The sequence below is a fragment of the Phaeoacremonium minimum genome, assembly GCF_000392275.1.
Source record: "Phaeoacremonium minimum UCRPA7 unplaced genomic scaffold PA7_03_scaffold_457, whole genome shotgun sequence".
Lineage (NCBI taxonomy): Eukaryota > Fungi > Ascomycota > Sordariomycetes > Togniniales > Togniniaceae > Phaeoacremonium > Phaeoacremonium minimum.
In genome coordinates this window covers 117988-139934 of record NW_006921359.1, presented here as the reverse complement: position 1 = coordinate 139934, position 21947 = coordinate 117988, and the positions used below count along the sequence as shown (strand labels likewise).

The 21947-nt window shown below is 50.0% G+C and overlaps 2 protein-coding genes across 2 annotated transcripts; one reads left to right on the top strand and one right to left on the bottom strand.

The window, feature by feature from the left end:
* Positions 1-14112: 14112 nt before the first annotated feature.
* Positions 14113-15583, bottom strand: UCRPA7_6275 (hypothetical protein; the record flags this gene model as incomplete). The annotated part of the gene is made up of 3 exons (XM_007918814.1): positions 14113-15088; positions 15171-15406; positions 15560-15583. The coding sequence occupies 3 exons, from the start codon at positions 15581-15583 to the stop codon at positions 14113-14115; spliced, it is 1236 nt and encodes a 411-aa protein (XP_007917005.1).
* A 1035-nt stretch (positions 15584-16618) lies between these two features.
* Positions 16619-20385, top strand: UCRPA7_6274 (putative viral a-type inclusion protein repeat protein; the record flags this gene model as incomplete). Its single annotated transcript, XM_007918813.1, has 4 exons — positions 16619-16627; positions 16774-17302; positions 17361-20241; positions 20334-20385. The coding sequence occupies 4 exons, from the start codon at positions 16619-16621 to the stop codon at positions 20383-20385; spliced, it is 3471 nt and encodes a 1156-aa protein (XP_007917004.1).
* Positions 20386-21947: the final 1562 nt, after the last annotated feature.

Sequence of the window (21947 nt, the reverse complement as noted above, 5' to 3'; positions counted from 1 at the left end):
GAGAGACAAAGACAGCAGGAAGTGAAGTTTCATGGTGATAGAACGGCTTCTAGAGTATCAAGATCGCAATGTCTACATGTAAAGGGTCTTTTCGAAGACTTAAAGAATGTGACTGGGCACTCCGGTAGTCCAGCCAATCTGCGAGGTGACTCGCGAGTTCAACGCGAATTGCAGATTGTTTTGTGAAAAGCCTACTAGTGAGGTTGCAGTGAGGGGAATGAGAATGTCGGGGGATTCTCCGGAGGGTTCTAAAAGGACCACACGAGGACTATCTCATTCTCGGGATGGAGCAGAAATTGGTTTCCATGAACCCCACAGGGGGTGGTGAGAGTTGTGTTACTCCAGGTGCGGAGAAAAAGCGGAGGAGACGGAGGAGCGGGGCATCAAGCCGAGAGTAATTGCAAGCCTGGTCGTGTAAAATGAATGGTCAAATCTCAGCCAGGACTGGCTTCCCTTAGAAACCGTCGACTAAATCTTTGCAGAGGGCACCCGCGTTCGTGAGCGAATCAGTTCCAACATGCTTTGGTTACTTGCCCTTGTGGCAGCTTCTTGCAATGCCGCGGTGAATCCAACAAAGCCGCAAATGGGTCTGTTTGTTCCATGTTATGATATGTGAGATACTTTACTTAAAGAAATTAGGATGGAACTCTTGGAACACATTCAAGGCCAATATCAACCAGAGCCTCATCGAGACAACTGCCAAAGCTATCGTTGACACCGGTCTATTAGAGGCGGGCTACAATTACGTTAACCTCGATGACGGCTGGCAGGCTTATTCGAGAGATGCAAATGGCCGCCAGCAAGCCAATATAACAAGGTTTCCAGATGGAATCAAGAGTCTCGTAGACTATGTTCATCGCCTCGGGCTGAAAATTGGGGTTTATAGGTATGCTCTCTTACCTCACTGTTAAGACTGCGATCTAACAAGCTCGAAAGCGATGCGGGAGTCTACGACTGCGCGTTCTATCCTGGAAGCTACGGTTACGAAGAACTCGATGCCAGTTCCTACGCTGCATGGGGTGTTGATTATCTCAAGTATGACAATTGTGGTGGTTTCCAAGCGAACACATTATCTCCCCAAGAACGCTTTCTGCGAATGGCCGATGCGCTTAAAAACTCTGGACGGGAAATTTTCTACTCACTCTGCCAGTGGGGCAACCAGTTTCCTTGGTTCTGGGCTGATCAATTCGCTGATTCTTATCGGATGTCTGGAGACATCAAAAGCTCGTTTGCTGCTGATAGTTCTGGTGTGTGCCAGACGGCTTACTGCCTGAACACAGGATATGCTGGTGTCAGTGTGCTCACTATGATACGGAAAATGCGTGAGCTTTCTCGCTTTCAAAAGCCGGGTTCATGGGGTGAGTGGCCTCCGATTATCTCGGTCGACGATTCTAATGATGTGCTAGCTGATATGGACATGTTGGAAATTGGTACGGGAACGATGAATTTGTTTCAAGAACAAACTCACTTCTCATTCTGGGCAGCATTGAAATCTCCATTGATCATTGGAGCTGACGTCACGAAAATCAAGAAGGAATCCTTGGATGTCATGCTTAACAAAGAGGTGATTTCTATCTCACAGGATGATGCAGGAGTAGCGGTCAATTACCTACCGGACATCTCGATTGAAAACAAGACCCAAGTTTGGGCCGGACCTCTTAGTTCGGGAAATTCGCGGCACGTCATTCTTGCCTTGAACTACGGAGCAAATGCGACGGATATCACAATTCCACTACACAGCATACCTGACTTCGACACAACAGCCAAATACACCGTTCGGGATGTTTGGGCTGGCCGCAATTTATGCAAAATTACTGACACTTTAGTGCTCAAGAATGTCAGTGTACACGAAACTAAAGTTCTTGTGTTTTCGGAGTAGTGAAAAGTACGATAGACATGAAACATAGAGACTGAACTCGCGAATTTAACGGGTTTGCAGGACGCCTTTCCCCTCTTTACAATGATGATAGTGACAATTTCTAAAAGATAAGCGAGTAAGGAATACGATTTTCACATGGACGCTATGTCCCCATAGTAATCCTCGCGGGCTAGAGCTTCTGCTCTCATCCTAGTAGTCCGTACTGGTGATAACTGATTCCCAATCTTCGAGGATATTCAGTGTTTCGTGACACTTTTCCTTGATAGTGTCGTAGCAGTCAGTGCCCAGCGGAAGCCTAAGTGGTATATCTCTATCTGCAGCACAACCTTCCTTGCGAACAAGGTCGACAATGATCTCAACAGCTCTGTCTGGATTCCCTGGCTGTGTCCGATCTTCCTGACTTAATCCGGCATTGAAAGCTCTCGAAGGCTCCACATAGTCTGAGATTTTGGACTCGATAGTCTTCAAATTGCCAGGAGATAGGAGCTTCGTTCGAAATCGGCCTGGCTCAATCAACAGAGTCTTGATGCCCAAGTGTTTTGTTTCCCGACTAAGACATTCTACTAGGCCTATTATTGCCACTTAATTAGAGATTCATTGGGGTATGGTGACCTAGATCCTCACCTTCGAGCGCGAACTTGGAGCCGCTGTACGGGCCAACAAATGGATCCCCGTGCCACCCTGACCGAGAACTGATGAAGACCATCGTTCCAGTTCTACGCTGCCGCAAATAGGGCAGTACTGCTCGAGTGACCCTGATGACTCCAAAAACATTCGTTTCAAACTGGTCCAGAAGTATTTGGTCGCTAGCGTAATCTTAGTGAAACTATCACTGGCAAGAGAAATGGTTCTGTTGCAATTTCTTACTCGAGATCCTCCCACGCCCCTGTTGCAATATACGCAGCGTTGTTCACCAAGACATCGATCCTCCCGTAAATCGAATTCGCTTCCAAGATGGTCTTATTTAGAACTTCTTGAGCTTCGGTAACATCGACATGTAGTATTTGTGCCCCTATTTCTTTAAGGTTGCCAATGCTTTCCAATCTTCGGGCAGTTGCAATGACATAGTCACCACGGGCTAGGACTTGGCGCACGAGGATCTCGCCGATCCCAGAGGAACAGCCGGTAATGAGCCAAACAAGCCGTGCCATTGAAGTGATGTAGAGGTCTTTGAGAAGGCTGATTGAAGATTTGGTTGTGGAAGATTACATTGTACTGACCAAGACGGGCCTCGAATTTATACTTACCATGTAATTGCTAGGTGCAATCGCTGCCCGATCGATCGTTCGACCGGTCCCTTACTTTTCCCGCTTGGCATCAATTATAGAACCAGTGAGTCATTTCTGATGCAATATGTTTCATTTGAAGTCCTGGCTGTGATACTAGCTATGTTCTGGCTCGACAAACCTGTAGGACACGTTAGTTCGACAGCGGAGCGGACGGAGTGGAGGAGCGGACAGAGCGGACGAGCGGCCGCTCTGTCTCAGAACCCCACCTCGCCACATACAAGTTACCTAGCTCGAGCAAGTACCCTAATTATCCCTCTGCAAGACTGAAGGTAGGTGATCTGTCAGCCGTTTGTCGAATGTCATCTTGCCTGGCCATCTACACTGAATCTCAAAAACTCTTCACTTGATCATCACATGCGACTTGTCGCTGCTGTGATCACCCTCGACTTCGATAGACATCATTACACACATTGTCCTGGATGATTGAGGCCAAGCTGGACAACACTTCTTAGCATTCCATATTACGATTATCTTCGATACAGTTCTGAAAGGACTTGCTCACAATGAAGAGGGTGAAAGCTGCTCCTCAAGCTTGTAGGGCTTGTCGGTATGATCACATGATTATCTTGACCGGTGCGTGCTAGCTAACCGGATCAAGGCGGCTGAAGCGCAAGTGTACGAAGGAACTCCCGTCATGTGCCTTGGTATGCCTCTCTGATACAACACAGAGCCCTTCTCGATATTATCTAACTTCTTATCCTTTCAGTGTGTACGATTAGGAAAGGATTGTCAGTATCCACAAGGCCCGAAGTCCATAAAACCGTCTGAACTAGATCGCGAATCCCTGATTGCCAGGGTGCAATTACTAGAGACTCGACTAGACAGTGGTCATCAGGACTTAGATGATGACTACAGAGCGGAGATGAGTCCGCACTTGCCGTCTGCTCCGCCGAGCTTTCCTTCGGCTTTGTTTCTTGATCCAGAATTTCTCTCTCCTCTCCCGCAAACACCACCAGCCCCTGGTCGGCCGGCCTCATTTGGCGTCATGGCGCTCATTGGGGCAGATTCTACCTCCGTTTGTCATCAATACTTCTTGACCACTCATTTGTGGTTTCCGTTTGTCAGCAAGAAGCGCATCTACCATCAGATTGACGGCGCTATCGATGACAGCCTGGCACTTCTAATGCTCTGCATGAGAATGGTCTCCGAACAAGTAACATTTGGTACTCCTGCCGATTCTGTGCTGTACAGGACAGTCAAGCGCCTGTTCTCAACACTTGAAACCACAACAGTAACGTCTGTTGTCATACTACAGGCATTAGTGATGATTGCGCTCTACGAGCTTGGTCATGGAATCTTCCCTGCCGCATACTTAACAGTAGGTCACGCAGCTAGGCTCGGCACCATGATGGGCCTTCCCTGCAGGAACCCGCATAAAACAACGCAGCTCTATAAGCCTGCCAATTCTTGGACTCCTCGAGAAGAGGAGAGGCGAGTATGGTGGGCCATACTCATCCTTGATAGGTCTGTTATGTCCAATCTTAATAACCTAATCTCTGGTAACATCGGATCACTAGCATAACAGTGAGCTAACTTCAGCACTTTAGATATCTGGGTCTTGGCCCCAAAGGATTTCACCTTGCAACTCCAGAACCATGTCGGGGTGATTTGCTGCCATCTGACGATCTTAGGTGGAATAACGGCGAGATCGGCCCGAATGAGCCTGTTTTTACTTCTGGATTCTCGAATGAAGTACGATTGGGACTGTTTGCACGGACATGTCAGTCGGCGCATATGCTTGGGCTCGTACTCAAACATCGAGATGAAGAAGAGCTGGACCGTTCTGCTAGATTGCAGGAAGCACTGCAGCTACATTCGGCCCTCGCCGCCTTGGACAGCCATCTAGCACAAAATCTCTTGACGGGCGATAAAACCGAAGTTGCTCAATGTATGATCGACTTGGCTCTTTGCTGTTCCGCTCGACTGACTCTGTATAATCTGTATGGCTGTAATGAGCCTGACTCCCGCGAGCGCGTGGCACAAGAGTCAGCAATGCAAAGCATGGCACTAGAAGGCATAAGGTCCATTGCAAGCGACAGAATTCCCAACATAGCTCGGAAGATCTTGCAAAATGAGGAGAAAGCCCAAGAGATTGGTAGTCCATTAATGCTTCAGTCTCTATATCATGCTGCTACAGAAGCCCAGTGGTTTCTTCGAGAGGACTCATGGCCAGAAATGGAGCCTGCGATAGAAGTCACTACGGCAGCCCTGAAATTGCTAGGCCGCCGGTGGAAAGTTGCTGGTAAGCTGCCCCTTCGATTTCTGGACGTCTTCTGGTTCATCATGTCACAGGAATGTATCTCGATTTGATCAAATTGGGTGAAACATAACCATTATAGAGATTTAAGAACATGACATAGACCTGATTGCCTCCGTCGTGTCTGATGTTGCAGTTGCCGCCCTTGTTACCCTGACGGATGAGTAATCCATTGTCTTGCGCCCTTCAACTATCCAGCCGATACAGTAAAGTCCCATAACCGAGTTGATCATAACCTCCACTAGTTGTGCCATAATCTCCGCCTCCACCTTCAGCTCCTCCACCTTGACTGACGACAAGGTCGCGATAAGCCTTCGACCAGGACGCATCTAAGCCTTTCAGTACACCATAATGACTGTATAGAAGTTCCCAAATAGGCCGTACATTCCCACGGCTGCTATTGCTGATAGTCGTCTGGGAAACGTCCGAGTTGGTATAGGTAGTATACGGAACATCATTGCCGAGGTTATACTTCGCCGCATATTCTGCGCTGGTATAGTATTAGTGTAAGAGTCGTCCCCTTTGTAGAGATAACTTACCCGGCTAGAATTCTGTTGCTCAGATAACCGAAGAGATCGTTACCCTGGTTATACGATTGCTGGGCGAGCGTGCCGAGCAAGGCAAAATCCAACATCGCGTGTCCCTGGTCTCTTCCAGCTTCTTGGCCTTGTCCCAATGATTTTCCAGTGCCTGATTCAGTGTACAGTTTCCAGATAGCCTTTTGTATAGCTCCATTTCCAGCCCCAGTCTTGAAATATGTGATGGCCTCGTTGATCATAGTTGAGTTGTCTGAGATAACACCGATCGCATGCATCGTACAAAGGTTCGCCAGGTCCCAATTTGCCCAATAATGGTCGATTGCTGCTCCATTGTGTGCTGTAATGAATGCGTGGTTCATGGGATAGAACACGGCGTTCAACATGTTCACAAGAGAAGACAAACCAGTCCAGCTTGAGTACCCGCGGAGGATCTCTCCAGCATTTGCGAGCTGATAACCATAAATTCCACTAGCAAGATACTTATCGGAAGTGCCATCAATGACTTTCAGAGTACTGCTCCAAGCATCCAAGGTTTTTGCCGCGGCGGCAGCGTGAGACGTGTCACCAGTCACCTTCCAGTAGATTGCATTGGCATAGGCTGATGCCGCATCACGATATAGAGAAGCGTAATTCTCTGGCGTTCCTGTGCCTCGATAGACAGTTGCCGCCGGACTGGGTGTATAAGTTGCGCTGGCATGCGCAGTGAGCTTGGTCCATCCAGTATACCAAGGCTCTTTCTTGGCTGAGACGTAGCTCTTGATTCGTGTGAAGTCACTCTCTGTATGAAGAAGCCCAGGGTGGACCGCACATTGTACGACTTGGAGAAACGGCAGGAGGATTGCTGCAAGCGCATAGGAGCGAAACGACTTGAGACCCATCTTGTAAAGAGCAAAAGCCGAGTACTATGAAGTTAGGTCTGGGGATGTTCTGTTTGCGTTTGCTCGAGACAGCGACAAATTAGAGTCGACCATGTTCAAATATATATACTTCAAAATTCTCCATGTTCACCGGGCTTTCTGGAGTTTGTCCACCAGTAACCCGGCTAGAATTTCATTACAGAAACTCCGTCAATAAACCGACTTTCTCACGCGGCCCCTCAACTGTCTTTGTTAGGAATAGATCACCTACCCCAGATCTTTCTCTTCCCCATATTTTTTTGACAGAAGATGGGGTAGACCAGGACGGGTTGGGGTTCGGCCCGCACCCGACAATGAAGGTTGACTGAATCGAATTACGAAGTCATACAATCTCATAATAAACTCCAATGGCTCAGTTGAACCGGCAAATCGACTCCGGAGGTCCGTACTGAGATGTGGAGATCCGTCCAGCCTCAGAATCTGGTCCACAGCAAATGAGCTTAACGGCCAGATGCTTGTCAACCTGTGATTTATCTAAAGGTACCGAGACACTGACTGAGTAATGATGAGGAGCTTGAAGTAGTTACTATCTAGCACATATATGATTAAGGTACACTTTACGCCGGAGCAGCAAGAGGTAAACCATAGACAATGAGCAAGGGGTGACTTGATATGTGGAGAATCTGACTAACACAAGCGAGGGTGTCTGGACATACAAGAAAAATTGATAATCACGACCAAACATCGTAGTCTGGTATGTTTTCATCAAAGTATATCTCCCTAACTTCAGAAAAGCCAACTTCTGGTCCATCAAATGGCCAGGGATTGCCTCCACCACTGGCAAAGAGCGCAAAGCTGGCCCCTTCAAACACAAAAAAGTTGGCTGGAGCAAAGGCCAGCCAAGACGAAGATAATTCAGCCATCCAGTGTGGTTCTTCATTACCAAGGGTGTAGCCAAGAGAATATACAAGCGGCGTTGCGCGAATGGATAGAGTTAGTTTTTCTGGTATGGTGGACTGGTTCAAGGGCAATTCTCTAGTCTGAAAATTGTCAATACTTAATCACACCCATGCCAAAGAACTGCATATGCGTGCTTACCGATATCGTGGTATTCATTCTGAGTTCAGAATAGATGCAAAGCCCTGTATGATTCGTGCAGCCTTTCACGCCAATATCCTCATGCTGAAATTCGCTCAGATATGCCGAAATACCTACTGACTGTCGATAACTGAGCGTTCCATTGGTTGGTAGCAAAGTGGCGGAGAAAGTCATATTCAATGACTTCTGTTTCCGTAGGATTGCTGATGGAGTATCTCTCTCACTCAGGGAAAAGACATTGGGTACGAAAGTGAGTCCCGCGTCTCCTCGGCAAGAACGTTTGCGCTTGGTTGCTCCAAGCCGGAAGTTTTCTGTATAGGGTATCCGCAGTTGATACCAACTTGGATCCAGACTCTTATCAGAGAATGTGTCAATGAAATCTTGAGGTTTGGCCTGGTCCGGAGCGGTCCCAAAACTTTCACTCAGAAGTATAGGCCCGCCTGAGTTAAGGATTGGCCAGCCATCTTTCCACTCAAGCGTTGTCAGGAACGTTTCGCGACCTAATTAATTGTCAGCCAGGTGTTCTTTTAGGTCAGAAAGAAGGTAAAGATAATTGAAGAGGCGGAGTTTACCTACCCAGCGGTGATGACCCGTTTATTTTTCGTCGAGCGATGAAAGCCGCATACCAGTCTCCATCGACTGTATCTACAAACGTTGCATGGCCTGTAGATTGTACAGTAAGATTGTCGAATCCGTAGGCTCCATTGAATAGAATGGGATTATTGGGGCACGGCTCCCATGGCCCCTCCGGAGATTTGGATCTGGCAATAGTTGCTCGGTGCAAGTCATCTGTTCCACCTTCTGCAATTAGAAGATAATAGTATTCATCCTTGTAGAACATCTTCGGCCCCTCATCTCGTGCAGAAGCATCATGAGGCATGGTTCCATTCCACAAACTCCGATACTGTCCGACGCATTTGCCAGTCTCGAGGCTGACCTCGCATTGATAAATGCCCCAAATCCGATCGACATTGTTATTTGGAGCCATAAGATTCAGATATGTCTTGTTGGATAGTGGATCTTGAAAAAGAGATGGGTCGATGCCCCATGGATCGCACCAAATTGGATCGGACCAAGACAACAGGTCCGGCGAGGTTGAAAAGTACACTCGGGGCCAAACTCTTGCAACCGGATCATACGTCCAACGAGTCATGGAGGCAAGATAATATAAACCATTGATATACGAAAGCGAGGGAGCCCATACACCTAGTCTCGTTGATCAACATAAGATTTTGTTATTGGATACGGCAGATGGAACCAAAACCACGCACCTGCACCGGTTGGTACGCCATATAACTGCACATGGCTGGGAGACGTCAAGGCATGGGAGTAAAGTTTCCAATTTGCGAGGTCTTTACTATGATAAATAGGCACGCCCGGGTAGTATTCGAAGGATGATGTTGCGATGAAGTAGTCATCTTCAACTCGTAAAATACTGGGATCGGGATTCCATCTGCTCAGACGTTAGATGACCAATGTACTCAAGAACGGAGGTCACATGTATGATGCGCACCCAGATATGATGGGATTCTTGATGGCCTCGACACATGTGAAACTAAGCAACAAAGATAGTGCGTGTACGGGCCTCATGTTTGCAGCTGGGTGTCTGTCATTGGCTGTGAGAGCACGATTGAAACCCCAAGTTACATCTCATACCTTGTAAGACATCCCCGCATCTATCTACTAAAATGCCTAAGTTTTGTATCTTGGGATGAACTCAGTCTGCAAGGCCTTCTGGAGTGGGATCATTGCAAGTCTTGTCGAATGGGGAGCATCACCACTTGCTCGGCCCGGGCAATAGGCCGTGTCCCGAAACGACGTTAGACCTTCCCCCCGGCCCCCCGGCCGGGGAGTCGCGAACTCGGGTTTGCTGCTTTCTTGCTTGGAGCTCACGGAAATATCAGCTCCGGCGGGCGCGTTGATGTCCCTGTTCTTCTTCTCTTACCCCGCACGTAACCCCTGATCCCCCATACTTATGGAGGTTAGCGGTGGGGAAATGAGATTGCGGGTGATCAAGAGTCGGTGCGGCGGTCAATCGCTACAGGTTCGGCGTAATCGATCTCTGCAGCGCGGGCCCCTTGCAGACCTCTCGGCCCGTGAGTATTTGATACATTTGGGTGCTCATAAATTCCTAGTTCCACCCCGGCTTATAGTGAAGCTGGTACCTGCTCGGCGCCTTGGGCTTGAAACATAATTGCACTGCGATCTTGTTAGGCTGATGACCATGGCATTTGCAGGATCAACCCATCGCCTCTTCAGAATTGTCTTGGCTTTCTGGCTCTTCAGTGGCCATGCCTTAGCCACTGGGGGGTTGAACGGTCTGCCTGTCCTAAATGGCCCTATCAATCCTACAAACCCGGTGCTCGGGATGAAAACTCGCGTAGGCGACTTCATCCATCCCGGCCTTTGGCACACACATGACGACTTGGAAAGAATTAGACTAGGAGTCAAAAATGGACAAGAGCCTTGGAAATCCGCTTTTGTAAACTTCAGTACCGATCCTTTCTCGAGCGGTGATGTAAGTCATTACTCGATTGGTCAATCCTTGTATGATCAGAGCTCACTAACACCCATTTCTAGTATGTCATACAAGGACCAAAGAAGGTCCTCTGCAGAGGATCATGCAGCAATTACACGACATTCTCGAATGACGTGCGCGCAAGCTATCAAAATTCACTCATGTGGTACTTCACAAGAAATCAAAGCCATTGGGACAAGGCTACTACTATCTTAGATGCATGGGGAAGTAACCTAACCGACATCATTGGTACAGACACCTCTCTGCTAGTCGGACTTGAGGGAGACATGTTTGTCAATGCCGCGGAAATCATGAGATGGGAAGGAGGCTGGGTAGAGCAAGGAGCGAAGCCGTCCGGAGGGTCAGGGTTTTCCAACCAGCTTTACTGGCTGTTTGCTCGGCAGTCAATCATCATCGGCCAGGCAAATTATGGATTGGCAAGCATCAAGGCACTGCTCTCCTTTGCAGTCTTTTTGGATGATGTCTCCATGGTAAGACTAGTCCTCGCCGCCAAAAGTCCTTCCACAACAACGTCCTCGCACATAAGCTAATCCTGTGTTTCACCGATCTGTAGTACAATTATGCCTTATATGCCTACCAGAATGACCTTTGTGCCGGATTGCGTGGCAATTACGACACAGAGACAGGGCAATGTGCCGAAACAGGTAGAGATCAAGGCCATTCGATGACCGGCCTCGGATGGGCTGCGGAGGCAGCTCGCGTCATCCAGTCTCAGGGCACTGATCTCTACAGCTTTGAAAACAATCTCATCCTGAAAGCCGCAGAATATACTGCCAAATACAATTTGGGTTATGACGTCCCGTACGACCGCAAATTCTACCGATGCGAGGCAATCTTGATCAATGGCCCCTGGGCTGCTCCTTCAAACATCAGCAGGGGTATCGTCGGGAGCCCCAAGGTTTGGGATGTAAGCTTCACTACGCCTACTTGAAAACGGGTAAAGAAAAATTGATTGGCGGCTGACATTGAACAGATATTGTATTACCAATATGTTGTCAAACGGGGCATGAAGGCTCCCTGGACGACGCAAGCAAAAAAGCTGGCCGATTCCGCAGGAGGTGAACAGCACAGTAAGAATACAGCGGTCCTTTTTGTGAAAAGACTCAGTACTGACTAATTCTAGTTGCCGGAACCTACTCGGACCATCCAGGCTGGGGGGACTTGATCTGGTCGTATCCTGGGCGAGGGGCATACCTGAACAAAAATGACCGAACTATCTGGGGAGGAGGCTCCATCGGGCCCGACGGCAAAGGAAACATCAACACCAAATAGAATTCATTCTCAACCTTCCCCGCTGTGTAAATAGCAAAATGTGATAGTCGATCAACGATAGAGCGATATAATTGTGTCACGGAGTAGCATCTCTCCCCTGCTCACTACGAGCTTATCTAACGATGACCGGGGGCTCACGATCATATACAAGCCGGGTCCTCGCCCAATTGCACTCTGTTACTTAGATATTACAATGCACTACTTACAATGCTCGCACTCCCTCTCTACTGCTCGCCACAAATTGTAAATGATGCATTTGAGAACAAGGAGTGGAAATGTCACGCTAGATCATTGAATATTCCTATGAGAAGCGCTCCACTCTTGTAATTGGATAGAGATGTGTTAATGAAAATACGTATGTTAGCATTAGTCTGGAAGATAATGACTACAGACAAATGAAAAGGCTGACCTGTCGCACTTGAGACGGCAACATCTTACCTTTGTTGAGATAAATCTCCAAATATTACGAACTAAAGAGGAATACAGTTGAAAGACGCTTCAGCCGCAATCAGCGGTGCTTGTACGACCGACGGCGCATTCGGTCATACGCGTCTTCATATTCGGGGGCAACCTCAGGTGGCACTTCATCGAGAATCGTGCCATCGGGATCCTCAGTCGATGCGTACTTGTACTGGAACGGAGCTTTGGGCACTGAGAATGACGACGAACGTGACGTGCGTTGTGGTCGATGAGCATAATACTCTGGCCCGTCGCGAGGCCGTTCATAGAACTCCGGTTGAGCAAAGGACCGGGAAGAGCGGCTGGATCGGCGCGACTCCCTCTCCGGCTCGTACACACGGGCTTCGGATGGCTTTCTGGTTGAATATGACTTACCTGTACTTTCTGTGCGTGATAAGGGCGGTCCTCTTTGTGAAGTCGATCGCTTCATTGATGGACGATGGCTGGGCTCTCTGTAATCGCTTCTATCTCTTGTCACGCTTGGCTCCCTTGTTGAGAACGAGCGCCTTACACTATATGAACGATGCGGCCGGTCATAATCGTCGCTTTGGTCATAATACTTTGCAGAACGCGATGCTGAGGGTGGGTACTTACCATGTCTCTCTCCAGGAGACGGAGGAGGTGAAACATAAGCAACGTTGTAGCCCCTGTCCTCCTCATAATCGAATCGGGGACGATCAGAGGACGACGAGCTAGTGAAGTAATCGGTGGACTGGGCCCTGTTGACTCTAGGACGTGGCATGTTAGAAACACAGTATTTGTCATGGCACTGCCCAGGATGGCGCAAGTCGTAGCATTCCCTTGGACAGCAAAGATGACAAATAGAGCAACGTATGCTGATCGGTGGATAAGACATATCTTCGATGTGCTATTATTTCGCAAATGTAGAGTTGCTGTAGGGAGGTAGGCTCTGCAAGTGAGGGAGGTACCGACGAGAACTTCTGCTGCTTTGCAATGGCTGAACGATGGATTGTTGGTCTGAGATATCATGACATTCAGTCAGCGCGGCCTTTGCCGTTGCCTATATATGTAAGACATAGCTATGACAGACCGTCTACTAAGGAGGAAAAATGCGTTGTGTGCATTACAAAAGCGCCTTCGCTTTGCAACAATAAAATGCTGATTTTCATTCATACAAAGAAATCGACAAAGAAACATTCGAACAATAGAAAATCATGAGGCGAGCAATGCATGCTACAACTCAATCTATTGTTTGCAAATGGACGCCATAAAATAGACCACCGATTCGGGAGCCAAAGGTGGGAAACTTCGCCTCATTTTCAAAGACCATCAGCGAAGTCCCTTTCCCGAGTCGGAGAACACGATACCACACCAGCTTCAACTCCGAGGTGCCATCTCATTGACACGCCTGAGAAGGCTACTGGTTAGTTCATTTTGGAGGCAGAAGTGCTTCGACCTAAGATGTAAGTTAATCACCGCAGTCGTGTATTAAAGCATGGAATCCCCTGTACGTAACTAATGCTAACTTTGATATACAGGTGCAACCTCGAAATAATATTGTACGGCTGTGGGAGGCGGTTTGCTATCCATGCAGGCGTGATGATTCCAACGAGTAGACACATGGTCTATCGCACGTCACCATGTATCTTTCGAGGCTCGGAGCTGTTATGCAAGCCGGTCGTGACGCACTCTGAGCTGGAGGCTGTCTGTCCCAATTGCGAGAGATGGTGCTCCAAGCCTCACTTGAAAGCTCTACGCAAGGAGATCAATATCTTCGCGGAGCAGGACTGCGACTCCTGAGGAGCCCGGAGCAAACTAGAAGAAGAGGCAGCAATGTGGCCTCTGATAGGAGCGACAGCCTTCCACTTTTCATTTGTCGACCTAGGTATCGCAAATAAACGCCGCATTCATGTATGAAGAATATTAATTGCCCTCCATCTTGGCAGTTCAATACACATATGACTATTTCTTGCCCTTGCCCTTGCGTTTCCTTGCTCCAGTCGTGTTTTCTGCTATCATGGGCTCTGCGTCCTCCACAGCCTTCTCATCATCCGTGTCTCCATCATCCCTTCCGATCTCAACGAGATCACTCGAGTCTCCATCTGCTTTGAGAGCCTCGGCATTGAAGCTATCTCCTTCGTCGTCATTTACCGAGGTTGGTGATGCAGGTGACTGACCAAGCACTTCTTTCACGATCCGCTTGCCTTCGTCCAACTCCCCATTCATAGCCCCGCAGGCCATGCATTTCCACATCCCCAGCTCTGCCAGGCTCTTTGTGCCGGGCGGTGCTTGTCCGTTGACCAAGCGGCAGCGGCTGCAGACCAGAACGATCCGGTTCTTTGGCGCCGTCTCATCTTCTCCTAACAAAAGATCGAGGATTCTGTCGTACCAGTGGGACTGGGACACGCCGAGATACGCCCCATCGTGCTGTGCTGCCAGTGATGGCGGCAAGTTGCCATTATCAAAGGCATTTGGCGCAAACTCCGCCGAGGCATCTATCTCCGGAGCATGACGGCGCGGAGGCTGGGAAGGGGTGCTGAAGGGGCTTTGCGCCGCATGTTGCGGTGTGCCCGGGCCAGGTGAGAATTGCACTCGAGCGTCACCTCGCGGGATGTTGGCTGTGGGCGGCGGCGGCATGTTGGTCCGATTGGGCGGGCTGCCTCCTGTTGCACCCTGTCGTGACTTCTTTCCGCGGCTTCCTCTGCCACCAGACGCGTCGCCTCCTTCATCTTCACCGGATGCCTTCTTCGCCCTTGAGGACTTGGGGTCAGCGCCGCCGTATTTTTGCAGGAGCTCAAGGGTCGAGTCGTATTTTGTGGCGTCCTTGAGCTTCTGGATTGTCTTTGCCCGCTCGTTTTGCTGGTCCTTTAGGCGAGCACTCAGGGAGTCGGTACGGAAGTTGAAGTACAGGGCGAAGACAGCCCGGACAAGGTATATGCTAGAGAAGAGAGAATTGTGTCAGCAACAGTAGTGATATCCATCACAAATCCAAGCAGTCTGCCCGACCTGACGTGACTTACACGACGGGGCCAGCGGCCATTCCGGACCATTCGTAGACACCCATGTTCTTCCACCCAACGACCAGCAGCAAGACGATAGCGTAGACGAGATATGCGAAAGACAGGTACAGAGTGGAGAGAACCTTGACCCGGCGGGCGGTGGCTCTCAGGCGGTCGAGCTGGGCCTGGGAGTTTGTGATCTTTGTGGAGAGGGTAGACAGGGTCTTCTCAAAGGAGGCAGGAGAGGAATCATCGCCCTGTCAGCAGCAAGCAAAGTCAGCAGTCAGTTATATCACAAGACTTGGCCAGGCAGAGAGTTCTCCGTAGACTGGAGTATGCTGAGGCAGCTCTGGGAACTACGGATAGCTTCCTGATGGCTAGGGTTGCTATGATGTGGAGCTTTGACTTACCCTCCATGGCCAGAAGGACACCATGACGACTGAAAGACAGGAAGCTCTAAGCAGGCAAAGATATCGATATCGCTATCGCGTCGAGCCGAGTCAAGTCAGATGTCGAGTCGAAGGGCCCCAGCTGCCGAGTTGCCCGTTTGTGTTACCCAGCCTCCGGAACCTCGTCGTCGCGAAGAGTCGCGAACGAGAGCCGTTCTGTAGACAGGTAGACGGTAGGTACCCGGGTAGCTAGGCCCTTGGAGCTGTGGAAAGAAGCGGTGGAAGAACAAGACGTTGGAACATGTGTATGCGAGTATGTATGTTATAATGAGCAATGTTGACGGCGCTGAGAAGAGAAGAGCATGTCGACGATGGTGGTGATGGTGGTGATGGTCGGCAGAAACCAAGACTGCAAGCACGCACACTTCACAACGTAGGTACTCAGTACAGCAATTAGTGTGACCTCATCGCTGGAAAAGGGAAGGGCACCTGAGCCCACCTGCACACGTGTACTCGGCAGTATACCCAGCGATGTATAGGGAGCTACCTAGGTACCTACCTACCTAGGGACGCTAGGTACCTATGGAAGGGGGGGCCTGTGCACGCTCCAGGGATGTTTGAGCTGTGGGTATCGGGGCATTTTGACACCTACCGCAGTTCCTAGGGAGTTGGTTACCTTACCTAACCGAACCCGATCTTGAAGGCTTCTTGGAGACTCTGTTCACCCTTTCTTTTTGGCTGGGAATTGCTTCACGACTGTCAATAGATCACCTATATCTATCTACCTGGGTACTCCACCACTAAACACCGAGCCCGATCAGGGATGCATGCATCTGCCCTATATACCTCCCTACTTCTACTTGACGCTATAGCATCGGTACCTTGATAACAAATGCGCCGCTAGCTGTGAGAACAGCGTATGCTCCCTAACCTTGAAGCTCTCCATCTTACTGCTCTCTCGAACCTGACGACCTGGATATTTGCTCACCCAAATCTAATACTCGATTCTGCCTTGTCTCTGAAGAGCCTACGGCCTGTGGCTCGGGCAGCGCAGGCTACTTTTCCTCATAGATCAGCAACATGTTCCAGGTATGCTTGCAGACACACAGGCAACGCGCGGCGTCACGACGCTGGCTCAATCTCCAATCCTACCCGTCTATATAACCCTACCTGTCTGCCTGCCTCCCTCTATATGTATGTATGCTGACCAGAGCAACCTTCTGTGCCTGTGATAGAGGATCAAAGGCGCAATTGACCGCACCATCGCCGAAGAGCAAGCCCGCCAGAAAGCACTTGCCGATCCGAAGGCCGCCGGCTCTACGACTCCATCTCTATCACGATCCGCCAGCGGCACCGGTGCCTCCTCTGGCGCCCGGCGACCCCGACCCAAGAAGGCCAGCCAGGATGTCTCCAAGGACGCCTCCACTGCCGAGCCGCTCGTCAACCCTGACCCCGCCGTGTTCGAAGCCGCCTTTGTCATAGACGACGAGGACATGAGCCGCGCCACCACTCCAAAGCCCTCGACGGGGGAGACAGATGCATCCGCAGCTAAAGAAAATGGGAATGGGCAAGAGGCGGCAGCACCCGAATCCAATGGAGATCAACCTCCTGATGGCGCATTGGACAAGCACAATGAGAAAGTCGAAGGATCGGACCAGCATGCCATGCCTGCTACCGCCCCCAGCAAGGCCACGCCTCCCGAGCTTCCCGCCGAGGTGCGATCAAAGCTGCGGAAGCTGGAGAAGCTCGAGGCGACATACCCAGGTCCGTACTTTATTCTGCATAACACCCCGGCGATAAGACCTGACTGACATACCTACAGAGCTTTTACGTTCCTACCGAATCGCCCATAGTCGAGCGACGTCTATTGAGCCCTTCGAACGAGCGCTGCGAGAGAACACCCCGCTCACATCCATCAAGGACCCCGACGCCCTGGTCGAGTACTTAAATCAACTCAATCTCAAGGGAGACATGGTCATGGACGAGTTCAAGCGCGTATCCGCCGAGAAAGATAGCTTCAAGCAGAAATACGAGAATGCAGACAAAGAGATTGCTGCACTCAAGGAGATGGTGGAATCACTTCGCGCGGGCAAGTCAGAAGAGGCCGTCGCCCAGGACAAGGCGTCTTCGGAAGCAGCTCCGGAAGAGGAGAAAGGGGATGATCCCGCCACACAGCACTCACGCTCACCATCTGCGACTAAGTCCCCTGTCGCTCAAGTCCTCGGCATCTTCTCGCCGAAGCAGAAACCGCAGATTCCTGCGGATAGCACTGCGGACAAGGAAAACGACGAGGACTTTTTTTCCTACGACAATGAGATTCCCCAGCTTCAGGCGGAACTCGAGGCAAAGTCAAGCGAGATCGAGAAGCTGAGGGCCGAAATCACCTCACTCAGGGACGAGCTATCCACCGCTAAGGAGAATAGTTCAGGCCTGGTCGAAAGCCTTGAAAGTGCAACGAGGGAACTCAGCGAGTCACGAGACACTGTTGCGGTCTCCGCCTCGCTCCAGACGCAATTGGATGCGAGAAACAGTGAGATTGCATCTCTGAAAGACCGCCTCGAAAAAGCTCAATCGCAACTGAAGGAACTCGAGTCTCAAGTCGAGCAGCAGAAAGCTTCTTCAGCATCCGCGATCAAGGAGCACCAGGATGAGATCGCCACGTTCACTGCCAAGTCCACCGAGCTTGAGGTAGAGGCGAAGAAGGCCGCCGAGGCCAAGTCGATCTTAGACAAGAGAGTTGCTGACCTAAGTAGCCAGATCGACTCACTGAAGGAGTCCAAGCTAGAGGGTGAACAAAAGCTGCAAGAATTGACCAAGAAACTTGAATCTCCTACGTCAGCGCCAGACACTCTCGACGTGCCGACTTCCCAGCCAGCGGCATCGTCGGCTTCCTCCAAAAAGAACAAAAAGAAGAAGAAGAAGGGCGGCGCTGGGACAGCTGGGGCCACCCCGGCAACCGAAGCCACGGCCGGCGATGTCTCCGATCAACCTCCCCCCTCACCAGTTGGTACGGCCGATGCTGAGGCACTGCGCGCGGAAATTGCAGAGTTGAAGGAGGATGTTCAACAGAAGGACGCTCAGATTGAGAGGCTCACTAAGCAAAGGAAGACGGAAGATGATCTACGGGAAGAGATTGAGACATTGCAGGAGAATTTGCTGACCATCGGCCAAGATCACGTCGAGGCGAAGGAGAAGATCAAGGCGTTGGAAGGAGAGAAGGCCACTCTGAAAGAGCGTATCACTGAGCTCGAAAAGGAACTGGAAACCTCGTCCGCCACATCGCAGTCAAATTCCAAACTCCAGAGCGAGTTTGAGTCTCTCAAACGAGACTATGAGGAGATAAGGGCCAAGAGCTCAACATTGCAATCGGATCTCGGGGCAGCTCAGCAACTTGCACAAAGCCGATATAAGGACCTAACCGATCTACGGGAGGTTCTACAGAAGGCACAGCCAGAGCTCAAGAGCCTCCGCCAAGAATCTGCTACGCTTAAAACCACCAAGGAGGAGCTGACTTCGAAGACGGCCGAATTACGAGCCCTAGAGAAGAGGGAAAAGGAACTCAAGACGGAGATTACGAGAGCACAGCGCCTAGCCGCTGACCGTGAGGCGGAGATTAAGAACCTCCGTGAAAAACTCACTACTGAGACGAATACTCGTCTTCGGTTGGAAGATGCCCAGCGTGTATCCGGACGAGATCTTCGTAGAACTGAAGCCGAGAAGATCGAACTCAGCGCGAAGGAAGAAAAGGCCTCGAGAGAACTGCAACGTCTTCAGGACGAGATGGCAAAGGTCCAGCCACGAATTAAAGAGCTAGAAGAGGAAACCACAAGGATGCGCAAGGAGCAGGAGGTACTCCGAGAAGAGGCGGAGCTCAAGACATCACAGTATGCTAACGCTCAAAACCTCCTTGGCAGCATGCGCGACCAGACTGCCGAGTTGAGCATCCAGCTCAAAGAGTCGCAAGGACAGGCGGAAAGTCTCGATGAAGAGCTTGCAGAATGCCGAAAGCTTCTTGGAGAACGAACTCGTGAGGCGGAGACGATGCGTCGACTCCTTGCCGATGTCGATGAGCGCGCTGACAGCAAAGTCCGCGAGATGAGAGCCCGACTTGATGCTGCGATTGAAGAACGTGATCGGCTGGAGGACGAGTCGAGTGCCCTGGCAAGGCGCAAAGCTAGGGAGACGGAGGAACTGAAACAGAAAATCCGTGACGTGGAGAGGGAACTGAAGACCATCTCTAATGAGAAGGATGACCTAGAGCATCGCGAGCGAGAGTGGAAGCGTCGCCGTGAGGAGTTGGAGGCAGTTGAGCAAAAGGCCGATGCCGAAGTCAACGAAATGCGATCGACAGTCTCAAATCTCCGATCCACGCTTGATGCCTCAGAACAACAGGTCAGAGATGCCGAGAAGGCCAAATCGGATTTGCGACGCATGTTAGACGACTATCGCATACGCTATGACAAACTATCAAAGGAGGCCAAGTCGCTCCAGTCTAAGCTCAGCAACACAGTAAGCAGCTCAGGTAGAAGCTCAATGGACTCCAATAGGTCTGGTGCACTGAACGGTTCGGGAGCTCCTACCCAGCAGGGGACTCCGGACGTCATGTATCTGAAGACCATTCTGCTACAGTTCTTAGAGCAGAAAGACAACAAGCTCCGAGCCCAACTCGTACCGGTGCTGGGGAAGCTACTAAGATTTGATAAGTCAGTCCCGTCTTAACCCAAAAGGAGTTCTAATAGCAAAGGCTGTCACGGTCTATTGTACTTTCAAGGAGCTCATGCTAATGAAATCTCAGAGCCGACGAACAGAAGTGGCTGGCGGCTGTCCAGCATATCAGCGCTCGGTAGGCTTAATGCAACAGGAGAATTCCCGAGCCTCGTTGAGGCAACCTATTGAATCGAAGCATCGCGAGCTTTGAACAGCGACTCTCAAACCCGTCTCTAGACGGTTTACAACATGTGTATAGCTAGATTCTCTGTGTCAAAGTGTGGTGTGCTGCGTTTGGCAAGAACTCTGAGACATGAGCATAGCGACGGACGAATTGTATATTGTATCTCTTACCGAAGTCGCTTGGAGACTTATCAACCAGTCCATATGACACGTTCCTCTGTAGCATTGATAAAACACGGCAGAATTGACTTGGCCATGCTTGAATCTCTGCACACTCTGAGAGCTGATCCACACTTCTATCGAGAGTAGACGGTGAGCACTTCCTGAGAGAGCACCGCGCTCCCGGAGAGGCGTAGTCGTTCCTTTGGGGGAGGTAAGACCGGTTCGTTTCAACTCTCAATATTGTTAGGCTGCTTACACAGCAGAATAGACACCACGAACAGACACAGGGCAAGCGTTGCGTGCACAAAGAACAAAGCTATTGCGCAGAGAGCATGCTTTAGTTGCTTCCTTTATGCGAGCTTTGCCAGGACAATAGGCTCTTTCAACCCACTCTTTGTCCTCGTCGATCGCAGGGTTGAATTGGCAATACGTTCGTCCCGTGCAGTGAATAAATAATCGTGTTTTCGTAGTTTCAAAAGTCTATGTTTCATTATTCGTTTCTTTTCCGGCAGCGACAAACACAATAGGATGTCTTATCATCTCGGAAACGTGGGTGGATTAGGCCAAACCCGGAGTCCACCCTCTCAGGGCATTCCGACATGCTTCCAGGTAGCTTATCCCATTGTGTGTTGTGGTTGCTTCAACCCCTTGAACCCTGACCACAACATTTGTTGCGGTCACTCGCCACCGGTGTGCACTTCTTGCACAATCACTAACTTTGAAGGATACCCTCTGGCTCATGCTAATGGGGAGTTAAGTTTATTCTGTTTGTGGGCGGTCGAGCTGATACGTCTTCGGGCCGTGAACGACACGCATATGAACTTAGTTGCTAACATTGAGCAGCAGCTCGTTATTGCCCAAGCGAGGAAATTTGAACTGCAAGATTGTCTGACAACACCCAGATCGCTTGCAGAACTAGCAGCTCTAACAAGGTTTATTGACTGGAAAGCCTCTATATTCCAGATTGCGCTCGTGGAACTGGGTCAGAGCCAAGACAGCTTGAGACTGTTGGAGAGCTACGTGCGGTTCAATGGTGTACATATCGAGCAGGAGATGGCAAAGATGGGAATCTCCTGGTCGTCGTAAGTGTGTATTTTCCGATAGTCTCGTCCATTCTACTGATTGTAAATCAATATAATAAAACGTCTTTCTAGCTAAACCAGTCCCGTAGACTATTACGAAGCAGTAGGAAAACCGTGTTGAACTTCCAAAATATCGCAAATTAAGAATAACCTCACTTATTCGATCATACTTCGTCTAACCTTCGTTGTTGCAGGTGCCGTGATGACATACTTCAGAGTCCAGAGCGCGCTATTTTTATTGCAATTCCTAGGCATATTATGAGTGCTCCGCGTCA